Source organism: Lissotriton vulgaris, chromosome 10, assembly GCF_964263255.1.
Source record: "Lissotriton vulgaris chromosome 10, aLisVul1.2, whole genome shotgun sequence".
NCBI classification, from domain to species: domain Eukaryota; kingdom Metazoa; phylum Chordata; class Amphibia; order Caudata; family Salamandridae; genus Lissotriton; species Lissotriton vulgaris.
This window is the reverse complement of record NC_141698.1, coordinates 458,318,266-458,334,084: the sequence shown is the minus strand read 5'-3', so window position 1 is coordinate 458,334,084 and position 15,819 is coordinate 458,318,266. Positions and strand designations below refer to the sequence as shown.

At 41.8% G+C, this 15,819-nt stretch overlaps 1 protein-coding gene across 3 annotated transcripts in view; it reads right to left on the bottom strand.

Moving 5' to 3' along the window:
* MSS51 (MSS51 mitochondrial translational activator) overlaps nucleotides 1-15,819 on the bottom strand; it is a 455,682-nt gene that overhangs the window by 4,921 nt on the left and 434,942 nt on the right. For all 3 annotated transcript variants that reach the window (XM_086941321.1, XM_086941323.1, XM_086941322.1), the window contains one exon: nucleotides 1,472-1,565. In XM_086941321.1, the coding sequence (XP_086797447.1) occupies nucleotides 1,472-1,565 (94 nt within the window). The remainder of the gene's footprint in view (nucleotides 1-1,471; nucleotides 1,566-15,819) is intronic.

The window sequence follows — 15,819 nt, the reverse complement described above, 5'->3', positions numbered from 1 at the left end:
GATATGACCAGAAGCTACTGACTGACAAGGTAGTGATGCAAACATAAAGGTCAGATTAACAGATTGACAAAAATGAAAAATGGGATCAGACAGCGAGTGAAGGGCATGTAGTGCAGAGTTCTTTATACCCTCTCTTCCTCATTGTAATTACTTGTCTACAAAGAGCAAGGAAAGTGGCCGAAGTCGATGAAGTCAAAGGACCTTTTATAGATAGATACTTGGAACAATGACCTGTGTTTTAATATGCTCATGTCAAACAAAGAATTACAGGAGAGTCAAGTAGTATGGGATGCATAATCAGTCTATTAAGACTCCAGTTTACTTACCTCTTGTACACCAGCAGTGGGAGCTGAGGGGATTATAGAACTCTGAAGTCATAAATATTACAATCCAAGGAAGATGCTTCTAAATGCAAGAAACATTACCAACTAGTAGTAGTAATGTTTTTGGTAGGTACATCGAGTGGCGGAAATTCAAAGCTAAACAGGCAGGGAAGCAAGGTGAACATCCTAGGGAAATTAAAGTGATTACCATCTGGCCAGAGGAGGGTTGGGACTGTCAGGTCAAGAAAAAATGGAGCCCTGATATGTGGGACTATGAGGGCTGGAAGAGATGGGCCATAAGGTTCTTGTATTAGGCTGGTTCAAACGCTGAGAGGGATTTGTTGTTAGGGCTGGGGGAGGATTAAATTATCATTAGTTGCCATGTTAGTTCGGCTGGCATGTAAGACCCTGGGCATGGAGATATTGCGGGACATTCAGACCTGTTTGTAATAAAGCAACCTTGAACACAACTTAAATACAAAATCCATGGTGGAGCCATTTAATAATTAACCATGGAAATTAGTTCAACACCCATATATAAACTCAGCAGCAAAGCCCTTCTCTGCAGTTGCACTTTGCAATATTTCCTCCACCTAAGAGGTTAGGTGGAGGAAATATTGCAAAGTGCAACTGCAGAGAAGGGCTTATTAGACCAGGGTATGTCCACTTTGCAGAAGAGACCCACAGGATGGTGTTCATATTTTCTTGGAATATTTTTATTGCTGTTGTATATAAAATATAAAACAATCTCCTTGAATAATCAAATAATATATAAATCATCAGTAGGCTAAGGGAATGTTGTCCGAATAACCTTATGTTAATATCTGTTGTCTTTTTATTTTTTTTAATGAATTTCTTAAAATTGTGATTATTGACATTGCCGTGGAAACGTGGTAGTGTGTGCATGCCAGCAAATAAATACACTAAAACCACATTCTGCAATAGGTTCAGCCAAAGGGACATGTGTCAATTACAGGGAGAGAACTGGTGGATGGTGTCACAGATAGCTTCTAAATTAGGGGCCACTTTCCATATCTACCTTTAGTATTTTTTCATTGTTTTTAATAACTCTTTGCCCTGTAAACAACTCCGTAGCAGACAGTGACATGCTTAGGTGTAGTGTCAACATGAAGCAAAATGGTACTCACTTGTACACTGTAAAGATGGTGGGTAAATTGTAGTCTCGAAGGAGTAGTAAGGTGGGGAGCCAGCCCTCAGTCAGGCCTTGGGATGCATGGAACCCTGCAATGAGGAGAAACATTTCCCTTATAAGTCAACAAGAGCAAACTCACATCACAGCACTTAAAGAAGCATGGCAGAAGCACAGTCATGCTTCCTTTTCCCCTACACACATTTCCGCCTGCTTGTCCTCACCTCCCTGTGCTTGGCCCTGTATCCCTCAACATTCATAAACTTCTATCTACTACAGTCTGTCTCTTCTGCTTGGTCCCACTTCCTCTTGTTTAGTCTGAGCTCCATTCAGCTCCCTCTAGCTTCATATACTTGCCTGCCTATCTTTGACTTTCACAAAGATTTTTTTCAGATGTGAAAATCAGTTCTACCATTGGGGAGAGGAGTTGGCCTAACGGCTAGGGCGGTCGACCTCGAATTTGGGGAACCGGGTTCGAGTCTCGGCAATGACGCTGAACATCCTGTTATTCTGGGCAAATCACCTAATCTTCCTGTGCCTAAAAAAATTAATGTGCCCTCATGTAAGGCAACTGGTGCCATGTAAAGCGCTCTGATACCTGATACCGGGTCAAGTTCACGCTATACAAAACTCCGTAAAAAAAAAAGAGGGTGGCACATCGATGGGCACAAAATGTGCCGCATCCTTAGTCAATCTCTATATTCACCAGTTCAAATAGGTTACAGAATTGGCCAATAATAATTCCATCAGAAGCAATGTCAATTCTCTACCACAGACATGTTGATGATAACTTCACAGCCGTGAATGGAAACAAGCTGCAAGTGGTTTGTTTCTTTACATTAATCAGTACATGGAATCCATTCTACCACTTCACAGCTGCTAGTTAACAGTAAATAGACTTTTCGTGATCTTACGAGTTATACTGCAATAGGTATGTTTACTATACCAAATCTACTGACAAAAATACATTATTTAAGTTTGAAGACCTTCATCCTAAAATGTTAAAAGACAAGTTACTCTGGGGCCAGTATCTGAGAGTGAGAAGAAACTGCTCAGACACAAATGTGTTTGACAGACGTACTGGAACTTTAACATACAAATGTAAAGAGCAACACTGTAAGTCACAGGTTCTAACGAAGGTGCATAAGAGAACTACAAATAACCAATGTTAGATTCTGCTAGAAATCCACCAAAATTAAAAGAATGGCTTGATTACTTTTCTTTCCACCTATGCTCCAACAGTGAATTTTCTTAATCACACCCAACACGTTTCCGTGATGTCCAAACAGAGGTACAAGTTAACAGTGACCAACAATCCTATAGGCATTAATGCACACAGAATAGTCCATGTGCATCAGAAGGAACCACAAGGTGATCTGCATTGGGGAGGGAGGTCACAGAGTGATTTAAAGCAAAGGACCACATGTGCGCCATGGGAACACAGGTTATGTGGAACAAGAGAGTATTAGCAATGCACTTAGGAAAGGACTGGTTTCTGTGCCTCAGGTAGCACATTGTCGGGCCCTTCAGGCGTGCACCAGAGAATGTATTTATTGGGAGCAATGGGTAGTGTCCTTCTTCCCAGCATTTAGTGTAGTGGATTAAAGAAGTACTGGGTGTCATAAAGTTCTATGGTGCCGGGTCATGTTCAAAGGGGTTCCCATTGTGAAGCACACCTACGTATAATTTGTTTATTTTCAAGCTTTACATAGGTGGGGCACACCAGGTTTAAAACAGAGTGCAAAGAGCAAAGTGTGTAAGAAATGGAACAGTAAAGTATATATCAATGTTTACGCTGTTAGACTGAAACATGTACATAGATATTTACTTAGTCACACTTAAAGGTACACACTTTCATAATAAACATCACCTATGGCAATTTGATCTTCATGAAAAAGTGTTTGGACTAAGTAACCGCAAAACCAGAAAACAGGGGTATCTTTCACTTCTCTCTAAAAAGAGATGTACGAAGGGGCAGTTCTCAGTTTCAGACGGTTGTTATTTCAGATTCTGTGTGCTCCCCTAAAAATAAATGAGCATATGTAGGTAGGGGAGTTATAGTGCATGGCTTTAGAAGCTATGCACCCCACCCTGAGTATGCAATGTTTCTCCACTCAGAACCAGTTCAAAATTCTAATGACTGAGGAGATTAATACCATGGAGTATATATATATATATATTTTTTTATGTTGAGGGGACAGCAAACAGGTTTTACAGTATCAGAATCAATACCAATCCTTGTGGTATTGCAACGAGAGATGGCGAAAGAAAGGAGAAGTTTCCCATCCTAACAGGTATGGCTGTATCAATTTAAGGACACTAGGATCCATTCCTGTCCTTATCTGGAATATGTTGAGGAGGATCTTGTGGGTGGTTATATCAAACGCTGAGGTAAGGTTAAAAAATGGAAGTCCAGAATCTCCTTTATCTAACATTTTCTAAGCATCAACAATGACTGAAAGTGTTGCTACATCAATGCTGCACCCTTCTCTGAAGCCTTATTTGCTCGAGTGTTCGTTTTAGTGTGATCAAGTAGTTGTTTCTTGACTATGCTCTTTAGCATTTTGTCTATAGCATGGTGGACCACTTAGCAGAGTACATTGTTGAGTTTCTCTTGTCTACGAAAGAATTCCAGGGAACTGTTTAAAAGTTTGAGCCAGAAAAGTATGTGGCATTTTCTCTAGCGTATTAGTCAATATAGGTTCAAATGATTTACCTTTAGTTGTGCAGTTCTGTTGTCACATGGCCTATGGGGACATTGTAGTTTTCTCTAAATTAGCATGAGCACGCTGCAGCTTGCCTGCTGCTTTGCACACGTTACTGCACAACTTTGTTTTTGCAATAACGTTTATAGCTGTTTTCACATGAGAACTTGTCGCTGTGTTCACTCTCTACAGGTTCCTGGGATTTTCACTGAACAGTGGGAGCAAGGTCGAACAACAATGTTCCTCATCCTTTTGTTCTAGCCAGGCCTTAGCCTTTAGACAAAACATACAGATGCTGCTGTAGTTTAGACAACAAACTTTGGTTTTATTAGAATACACAAATAGGTAGCACACACTTGGAGAGGGACCTTTCCAGGGAGAATAGCGAGACAGCACCTATGATGTCGATTCACCATCTATAGTCTAAGGTATGGGGTCTGCTGGCAAAGCCCAGAGATCTTCCAATATATAATACTACTGCTTCTTAGTATGGGGAGGGAGGTTAAGCTCTATTGTCTTTCCATGATGACATCTCCCTTCATGATTTATGCTAGCTGCTATGCTGATAGTATTTGTACTATGCATTTTACTGCTTGTTGTGGCATGTATACTACGTTAGGGCACGTTAGTTGAAATAAATATATTAAACTGTTTCATGTCTCTGTCAGATCTTATTGTGGACAAGTACAAGAGTGTTAACAAAAGGGTATGTATTGTTACCGTGATTCCTGAGAGATCTGGGAGTGTTGTGGTATCTAATCATTTGTTTCTCTATGAGTGAGTAGGAAAGCAAGTGAGACACTATAGCTAGTTGGTCCTGGGCTCATGGGTACTAAGGTGGTAGGATGAATCCGTTCCTATACACCAAGGTCATATAATCCTGCGCATAGTTCTGTTTTTTGGCAGGATCCCTACAACACTGGGAAACTCTGTGATGGAGTGCAGTGTCCCAAATCACTAGGATGTCATTTCTTACATTTTGAGTCTTGTCAAATAAATATTTGGGACATTATTTGCATTTAGTTTTGGATGGGTCTGCTATGGCTGTTTGGGGAGGTTTAGAAATGGTATTAATTATAGTGCATTGATCTATACTTCGCTTTGTTTAATTCATGATGGAAGAAAGAGTTGTCATTATCTTTTTAAATATTTTTTTCTGGTCAATTTAAGGGTGCTTGACTTGGGAGTGGTCTGTATTTCCATCCAGACCATCACCGCATTCGTCACTGATTTTCTCTAGCCATTTGGTCATTGGAGAACTGTGCTTCTCGTTTTCTTATTTTCTCTCATGTGAGAATAACTGATACTATTTGTTTAGGGAAACTAGTTGTGGATGTGTTGTACTCTGCTGTTAAGTGGTTTACATCTTCATCATCTGAAAGAGTGTAACCAAATGCCTCTTTTTTCATATCACCACAAAACGTTTGGATTGATGCTGCTGGTTTTTCGACTCAGAGTGCACCGAGGCCTGCTAACCAGACCACAATGCCAGTGCTCTGACCCACAAATGTGTATGTTTGATTGGCTTCTACCGAATTTGCATAAGTTAATTTACTTATAAGCCCCTAGTATATGGTACCAGGGGTACCCATGGCCTGTAAGTTAAAGTGTCCCCAGGGGCTGCAGCACGTATTGTGCCACCCTGAGTATTACAAATAGGGCTACATTTTTATGGTATTTATTTTTTTAACATTTCCGTCTGTATTTATCCATATATATTTTTGGGCCATCCTATTGGTATTCATCCATATTTATTTTGTGTTTTGAAAATAAAAAGAGCCTTAAAATGGTATATTTCAACGTGTATTCAACTCTTGGGGATGCACTGATACACAGTTACCTGTCCCATTTAAGCAAACTAAGAAGCCACATATAACAAACATTACACTCACAGGTACTTATTAGCACACTACTGCAAATATATCTTAACATATACCTGTATTTAAGGAAATCTCATTACGTTTTTTAACTCTTCATGCTGTCTATCTGTTCAGTTGTTGACTGGAATTTATGAAAGACAGCATGGAGAGTCTCTCACAAGAAGCACAATTTTCAGTATTTTTCCACTTTTAAAAATAAATACAGACAGGAAGCACATTTTTCCTGTTTGTATTTCTCTGTAATAATAAATAAAAACTGAAAAATAGAAGCCTTAATTACAAAGTAAATATGTTTCCCAGCCTGCCACTGCAAACTCAACTTTGCCATTTTAACTAATGACAAACTCCATAGCTCCCACATTAATATATCATGTCACCCCTAAGATAGGCCGCTGGAGCCCTAAGGCAGGGGGCTGTTTATTAAAAGGTAGGAAATGTACTTTTATATGTCCAAACAGTAAAACACCCTAATTGTGTACAGTAGAAAGGCTAGTATCCCCATTGGTAAGTGCAACGTTACACACTGACAACTCAGCTGTGCTAACTCCTGAATGGAACTACTAAAGGTGGTACTTCAAGGTATCAAAAGAATTGCTACATTAAACCTGACTTGAATCCCAAGTCGAATTCAATGTAATGTTTGAGTAAAAGAAAGTTGCCACTCTATTGATCAGGTTTGCAGTGACCATTTGCAGATCCTGACCACAGACAACCTCCTGTCCTCAAGGGAGAGGTGTCAAGAACTCACAGGAAAGGACACAATAGAGGGCTGCCATTGGAACGGATGTAATCCAGGACCAACCATGCATTTACCATGCATGCCTTTACAATGCGGGCAGTACAAAAAATGCATCATTGCCACAAGTTCCTTTAGTAGTAGTACGCAAGTCGTTACAACGATTTGCCTTAGGGAAGCGCTGGACTTTGGAATAGTATGATTTACAGTTCCAACTCCGGTCTGTTTAGCAGTAGGGAAGGTGTTGCACTTGAATCCAACACCAGTCCAACAATGTGGTCCCTAAAGCAAGTAGATGGAATGAATTACGTGCTAAAGGACATATGGTAATGGCACGCTTGATGTAGTGCCTGTGTTGTAAAGGCACTGCATGGTAAAGGGTGTTTCCCTTTTGGAACACGGTTGACCTCTCCCTGGCAGGAAACCACACAGGGTGTGAGCCCAAAAGGCAAGCTTCAAAGGGAAAGCTGCCTTTGAAGGGCAAATGGGGAACACACATGAGAGAGGCTTCTCTTTTGTTCTGATAGACAGGTCGGCGGGGTGACAGAGAGGTGAAAACAGTTGGCAAACTAGTTATCCCATGGGTGTGTAGCCTTCAGGTATACACACCTCTAGGGTCTACAAAGTGCCACTCAGAGAGAGAAGATTCTGCCACCTTGGGAGTGGGCAGAATATTGCATTCTGGGATAGCTAAATGCCACTTACTGCGGGAAGTCATTAGGCAGTGGGGGACCTGGTAACCCATTGACTAGTAGACACTGCATCCCCCAATGACAAGTTGTGAACATAAAAGTGGCACCCCAGGCACCCAGACCTCATGTATGCACTGGAAAGAGGACCGAAGAAGGATTGCCATGCTGTTCCCTGGACCTGGAATTGGGAGGCTGCACCAAAAGCTGAACTGCACCTGCTGTTCCTGGACTAGCAAAGACAGGATTGTGTCTGTGATGCCTGCTCATGAAGAAGTTGCCCCCGAGCCCCAAACAGAAGAGACAACCTCCAAGAGTCAGTTGGCTGATTTCCTGAAACAGTTTCAGGACCAAAAAAGATGAAGATGCAGCCTTGGCAAAGTTGGTAGGCAAAAGTGTGTGTTCACCGCTGACCAGCGAAGTGTAGTCCGGTAGACCAAACCTTAGCACTTAAACGTTGCACTGGAGTCTGCTGGATCTGGGAGAGTCAAGAAAGTGCAGTTTGGTCGCCCAAGATGGACACTAGTCACAGTTAAGGGGGTCCACTGTTTTCCCTATGACCAGAGACCAGCAGACCAGTGGTAACTTTTTTTGGCTGGACTTCGAGGGACATGGACCTCTGTGGCCAAAGTCACTCTACAGTGTTTGTGGACCAAGGGGTCCACAGAAAGACTCTCGTTGACTGGATCTGCAGCCACAGCATCCTGTTTCCCTTGTATCAGAACCACTACAATCATGCCTATGACGGTGGTCCATAGAGCCTGCAATTGGACTGTAGACTGCTATGACTGCAAGGTAGCTGTCGTACTAGGCCTTAATGTCCACATCGACTTGCTCCATGCCGGAGTTCATTGCCCAAAGGGGACCGCCGTAGCCAAACACAACTTTATAAAATGTTTTTTTGTAAAGTTTTCAAAGTAATCGTAGTAGTTGCCAATGTTTGTTTACATTTTGAGTGAAATGCAGTGAATTACTTAAACATCTTTATCTCTGGAACCTTCCAGTGGAAGTTGTTCATTTTGGTGTCTAAAAGAATTCATAAAAATAAGATCTATTTTTATAAATTGGTGTTGGATTTTTTTGTGTTGTGTTTCTTACTTATTCAGTTGTTTTGTGCTTCTAAATGCCTTGTACTAGTTAATTAGTTAAAATCTGACTGCTTGAAGCCTTCAAACCATAGCTTACCAGGGTTGAGCTAAGGTTTTGCAAACGAGCCTGACTGGACTCAAGACAGGTTTGTGAGTTTATTACAGGCGTGGACTCACAATCACTCCATACAACAAGCCTTTGCGATGCAATAGATCTCCCATTTATGCGAGTTTAACTATTTGCATGGTAAAAGGCAATGCGTTTTATTTATGTTTTTTAAAAAACGGGAAAACATGCATTGTTATTTGCAATGTCGATAGCTCAAACTCACGTAAATGCGAGACCTATTGCATTGCAAATACTTGTTTCATGTCTTGCCGTTTTTGCAACTAATATTTCTTATATGTGACTCGTTTTGTCATTTTTACTGTTTATTATAGATTTTGCTTTCAAAGCTAAGTGTTCTGTTGAACACCTGAACTAGCGTTCGGTGTCTTCAGTGACGTGGTGTCATTTGGTAGCTGTTCTTATAAGTCTAGCTGGCAAAAGCTTCATGTGGTAAAGGTGCGCTGTGTGGTAAATCTTGAATGTGATTTAGGTCGGTGCCGTAAACGTCAGTCATTTAAGGACCACGTAGGGAAAAAGCTTGTGTGGCAAAATGAGCCGTATGGTAACCCTCAGTGTGATAAAACTCTGATAAAGATCTGTGTGCACCGCGTTGAGGACGTCTTTGTACGAAGATGTGCATGGTGCAATTCCCGTGTGAGGACACCGTATGGTAAAATGTTGTACCGAGGAGTACATGGAGTTTTAGTAGAGTGTCATGCAGTTGACATCAAATTAGTAGGCTTTACAAGATGTGAATAAAATCAAATAAATAAAAATTTGGCCACAAAATTGGTCCCAGGATGTCATATGCTCAAGCCATGACATCCTGATGAGAAGGATAGAGTTTAATTTATGGTCCTCGTGTAAAAATGCAGGCAAGTCACACTTAACTATTGTGAAGGGCAACGACACCCTTCAAAGTAAACACCCCACTATGGATGGGACAGAATATGCGACCAGAAGAAACTGGCACAAACCAGGTACCTACACAAGAGTAAAGACTAAAGACTGCAGAGAGAAATTATCTGTCAGCAGCTGTCCACAGCGGAGACTTGCTGGTTGACCTGTAAAATGAGAGAAACTGTTCCGAATACCTGTAATTTCTTTTGTAGCCAAGAGAACCATAGGTCGTGGCCACGAGGCGATAACGTGTAAGCATGCATCCCAGACAAGCTGTATTATATTAGAGTACACTGTCAATACTTCCATCTACATCTGTTCTCTTTATTGAAAAGCATATACCTTACCTATTACAATCACATGACGTGCATCAACTGCCTCAAGCAGTGTGTGATGCGGTGATGGACAAAACAACTCACCAGCAAGGAAATAAACCTTGTGGAACCCGTAAAAGAAAGAGAGCAAAAGCTCTTAGTGGAGTGCCAGACGCAAATCTAACAAGCAGCACACCAATCAAGATGCGCTCCTTACTTGCGAGAGACAAATTACTGGTCAAGGAAAAATAGTTGGGCACCACAGGTCACCGCGTCCAAATGCATTTGAACCCCGCGACCTGTTAAATAAAGTATGCAGTGAATCGGTGAAACTGAACAACCGATATCGGCAGACACTATAGAGCTTTCTGGGATGTGTAGTGTCTCAAAATGTAACTCGTAGATCTGCGAGATTGGAAAAGAGGCCCCTGGAGAGGTACACAACAACAGTAAAAGCTTTAATTAATCTAAAGATTGAAAATATCAATCAAAAAGAACCCACCTCTCTAATACAAACAAAGGGCGGGCCGCCATTTATTTCTGCCCTGTTGGTGCAACCAATCTGAGCCAAGGCAGGAGATGGCGGTGGTGGAAGGGAGAGTACAACACAAGGAGATGCAGCGCGAAGCTGCAAGTTACACAAGAACATCAGTATTTTAAAAACAGGAGCAGGAGATGGTGGTGATGGTGGTGGTGGTGGTGGTGGAAGGGAGGGAGGGAGGGAGAGTACAACACAGGAGATGCAGCGCGAACTGCCAAGCCATGTCTTCCCTGGACCGGAGACAAGCATCCTGGGACCGATACAAATATGGGGGTGAGTGTTTGATTTGCTCAAACGCTCCGTCCATCATCCCCTTTTGTATCGCTTTGTTCGCCCTAAGTTGGCAGGGTATGCTCAGACGTGAGTCCCTTGCTCACTTCGTCACTGGATTCAAGATAGCCTGGCTGATGAGGAATATGAATCTGAAACCGGTCACATGATGCTTGTTTCCGGTCCAGGGAAGACATGGCTTGGCAGTTCGGGCTGGACTGTTCCCATGAGGCACAGGGTCAGACTGATTTGCATATGGCCATGTCTAATCTGGAGTGGCTGAGTGAGCTAAAGAATGGTGATGTATTAAACCCAGATCAGTTGACTGGGGGTGAGTGTTTGATTTGCTCAAATGCTCTGTCCATCATCCCCTTTTGTATCGCTTTGTTCGCCCTAAGATGGCAGGGTATACTCAGACGTGAGTCCCTTGCTCCCTTGACCACTGGATTCAAGATAGCCTGGCTGATGAGGATTATGAATCCGATACCGGTCCCAGGATGCTTGCTTCCGGTCCAGGGAAGACATGGCTTGGCAGTTCGGGCTGGACTGTTCCCATGAGGCACAGGGTCAGACTGATTTGCATATAGCCATGTCTGAACTGGGGTGGCTGAGTGAGCTAAAGAATGGTGATGGATTAAACCCAGATCAGTTGACTGGGGGCGAGTGTTTGATTTGCTCAAACGCTCCGTCCATCATCCCCTTTTGTATCGCTTTCTTCGCCCTAAATTGGCAGGGTATGCTCAGACGTGAGTCCCTTGCTCACTTGGCCACTAGATTCAAGATAGCCTGGCTGATGAGGATTATGAATCCGAAACCGGTCCCAGGGTGCTTGTTTGCGGTCCAGGGAAGACATGGCTTGGCAGTTTGGGCTGGACTGTTTCCATGAGGCACAGGGTCAGAACGATTTTCATAAGGTCATGTCTGAACCTGGGTGGCTGAGTGAGCTAAATAATGGTGATGGATTAAACCCAGATCAGTTGACTGGGGGTGAGTGTTTGATTTGCTGAAACGCCCCATCCATCATCCCCTTTTGTATCGCTCAGTAAGGAGAAGCACATGAAGTTCAAAGACTGCGAGTGTGTCTCTAATAGCAATTGTGAGTGATGCGACCGGTCTGCAGAGCGGTGGTATTAATTTAAGAGAATTCTTGGTTGTGTTTTCAGATAGTAGATTTTATTAGATCATTGGGATTCACGTCTATGAAATTATATCTCCCTTTTCTTACCATAGTGATTGTAGGAATTTGACCTAATACATTTAATTGATTTGTTTGGCTATAAATTATTTTTGGGTTGATGCCATATTTGAAACTGAGGGCCTCTTGTATGAAAAGTGACGCATCGCTGAGAGAAAACAGCAATGGTCACTTTTCATTGCGCCCTTCTTGCTACACCAATGATGCATCATATTTACAGTATGACGCATCATGGTGCAAGGAGTTACAGATAAGTCAGTATTTCTGACGTATCTGTAGGCGCAAAAATTACGCATTGCTGGAATCTGCCACAAAAGAGATGCAGCAATGGGTCATTACACATGAGCAAGTCCCATGTGAATTGTGCCTGCATCAGTCTTACGCCTGCCATGAGGCTGGCGTAAGATATTGACGCATTTGTGTCCTAGAAGTGGCACAGTGAAATCTTATGGATTTCACTGCGTTACTTCTATGACCCTTTCTTGCATCAGAACGCCCCCCCTGCATACATTATACATGGCACAGGTATAATATGGCACAGGGGTTGACAAACTGACGCATTTACCTAGATGCGTCACTTTGTAAATATGGTGCAACAAGGCACATTTTTTACGCCACTGGTACGTCACAACAAGTAAAGCACCAGCGGCGTAAAATTGACGCAAGTGCTCATAAATAAGCCCCTGAGTGTTTTGTGAGCCACCTGTGTGCACGGACAACAGAAAAGGGACGCACAAACACGCAGATGTGTACAACTCACATTGAGACACCAGCACAGCTGCAAGAGGCCCTGTGTCATGTGTGATGTCTTCAGCCAGTCCTAGGATTTTTGGCCAGCAGCATTTGCCATGCTGGGCTGTATATCTACAAGTCCCAGAATTCACTGTTCTGCGGCAGACTGAAAGTGTCACACAGGGCAGGAGCCAACGGTCAGCTACCCACATGGATCGGAGGAAGGAAAACAAAAAAATATATTTCTGCTTTATGATGTTGAAAGTTTGACCTGTTAGGCCTGGCTACAGGAACACTCATGTTTAAGATTTCTGTAAGAAGAGATATAGAAAACGTGGGCTTTCAAGCAGTCCCCTTCAGCTAGAGGCTTGCACTATTTTTATATTGTGCCATTGCTTGGATGGCCTGCCTGTCAAGGCCATGGAATTCTGAGGATGGTTATGTTGTCCCAGTTGTGTTACCATTAAGTTTTGTGGTGGGCTTGAAGTAGTCCGTTTGCTAGCCTGCAGGTGAGACAAGACCTATAGATTTTAATTGAGAACTCCCACACACTACTAATCACTTATCTCTTTTGCTATTTGATTTTTTTGTGTTGCTCGGCGGTCATGATAACATCTTGTTGGATTTACAGCTTAAAGGCACAATGCTATTACCAAGGACCTATAAACATGTTACTCAAGCACTCTTAAGGCTCTGCCAAGCAATGACATTCATTGTTCTTTTCTCACACAAAATTAACACGTTTTAAGCAGTAAAGCAACAAATGTTAACCATAGCTTTTGTGACTTTCATCAACGTCCTGTATATAATGAATGAATTTAAAAGAAAGCCCACTATAATATGGTAAATGTTGCGCATGATGAGGTAAACAGAAATGCCTCAACTAAAAACATTTTTGAAAATTATTTTGAAAAGCCAGTTATGCAGCTTGTTTAATATACGTGATGTGCTCATGCGGTGACTTTCTGAAAAATGCCCCAGAACCAGCTCTATTGCCTACTTTTCACTGCTACATTCACATTGTGATTTTGTTAATAAAAAATACTGAAGCCAGCTATACATTGGGTTTTAACTACAAGAAGTGCAAGCACATGGGATTTCCTAAAAATGCTCCACAAATTGGCATTATCTTTCTTGCTCATGAAGAACTTGGAACTGAAACCAAGTGAGGTGGTTTGGGTACCACTTTATGCACATGTCTTAAACAGGGGATTTGAATCCACTTCCTGAAATCTCAGAACAGGTTTGGGGTGGATTTCTTTCAAGTGTCTTTCTCAAACTGATCTCTCGGCACACCCTTTGTGTAAAGCGATCCTTTTCATAAAAGGTAGTACTGGGGGTCTCTCCTAAATTGAGCATCCACACTTGGACACATTAAGTGTGATGTTTCTGCATCTGGCTGTCATCAGCCTCTCTGAAGCAGTAATCATGGATATTTATAAAGACAAGGCCCTTTAGGAAACTTCCTCACCTACAACAGAAACTGCAGCCTCACTCTTCACCCCTACCATCCACCAGGTGGCAGTGCTCAGCAAGAACTAACAGTTTCTTGCTAGCAAAGTCTTCATGAGATTGCAGTGCTCAGCAAGAACTAACAGCTTAGTATAGTGTAGTATACAGTATAGTGCCTGCTACCCCTGATGGGGTATTGAAGTGTTTTTGGGGGGGCAAGTAGCACACCTTATAAAGTATTAGTGGTTAATTAGTATAGTGAAATATGAAAGTAATTTGAGTGGTGGATATTTTAGTCCGTTACTTGAATTGAGAAGGGTAGCGAAGGAATAGAAGAGGGGAAAAAGGGTTTGCATTTATATAGCGCTTGCTACCCCATATGAAGTGTTTTTTCAGTGAGTAGCACGCTACTTTGGAACCTAGAAAGGATTAGTATAGTGAAATATGAGTGGACATATTAGTCTGTTATTTAGATTGAAAAGGATAGTGGAGGGATAGAAGAGGGGAGGATTTAGACTTTTTTTGTTTTGTTTTGGAGGTCATAGCAGTAGGAGGAGGCTTGGGATAATTAAAAGGGGTGTGGAGGGGAAGAGTCAGAGGGAAGTGTTTATAAAGGCTTGTTTTGTGGGAATAGTATAGTAAAAGAAGTATAAGATGATGCAAAGAGGAGTATTGTACGGAAGAGTCTAGAAAGGGTTATTTTGGGGGTCATAGTAGTTGCATGGGGTTTGGGATAAATGAGAGAGTGGATGTGGAGGATATTTTGATAGAGGTATAGGGTGAGAAATAGGGTAGTGTATTGGATATGCTGATTTAGAAGAAAAGTAATAAATATATAGATCCATAAGTACATGGAAATATATAGATGCATAAAGGAAGTAAGCATATGTAGATTTAAGATATTGATAGAGGTACAGGGTGAGAAATAGGGCAGTGCATTGGAAAGAGTAGTAGAAAGAGGTTTAAGATGAGTGAGAGAGTTGAGATAGAGGATATATTGAGAGAGGTATAGGGTGAGAAACAAGGAAGTGCATTGGATATGCTGAATTAGCAGAAAAGTAATAAATATATAGATCCAAGTACATGGAAGGTATATAGATGCATAAAGGAAGTAAGTATATATAGATTAAAGATGCATTAAATAAATTCTGTGTTTCAAATATTGTTGTACTTAAAAATGTATTTTATTTATTTGTTTTAAAACATAATTTTTTATCCGTTTACACAATTCAATACACATATATAGGTATATATCTATTGTACAAATAAATGCTTATATACAGAGGGATATGCTGTATATTTCTATCTGTTTCCGTATGGTGCTTATGTTGGGGAAAATATAGCGCACTAGTCACCCGTGCAGGTATCCAGGCGCTTGAGCAGGTGAGTGTCCCCTCAGAGTAATTTTAAGAGCCAGGTCTTCAGCTTCTTACGGAACTCAAGCGTGAGGGGGAGGCTCCGATGTGTTGTGGGAGGCCGTTCCATGTTTTTGGTGTGACGTATGAGAATGAACGACCTCTAGCATTCTGTATTCAGTACAGCTGTTGAAGATACTGTTTCTAATGGGATATAAGCCTGCTCTTTGTGCAGGCGCCCAGATGGGAAGAACACTTTCTGCTTGTGTGCTTCAAACGTCTGCCTTTCTTTCCACAGGTGTAAACTTCCTCTCATTTGGACAACTTGATGTATGAAATTATAGCTTATGGGATCATTCTAATGAAGGAGGAGTAACTGA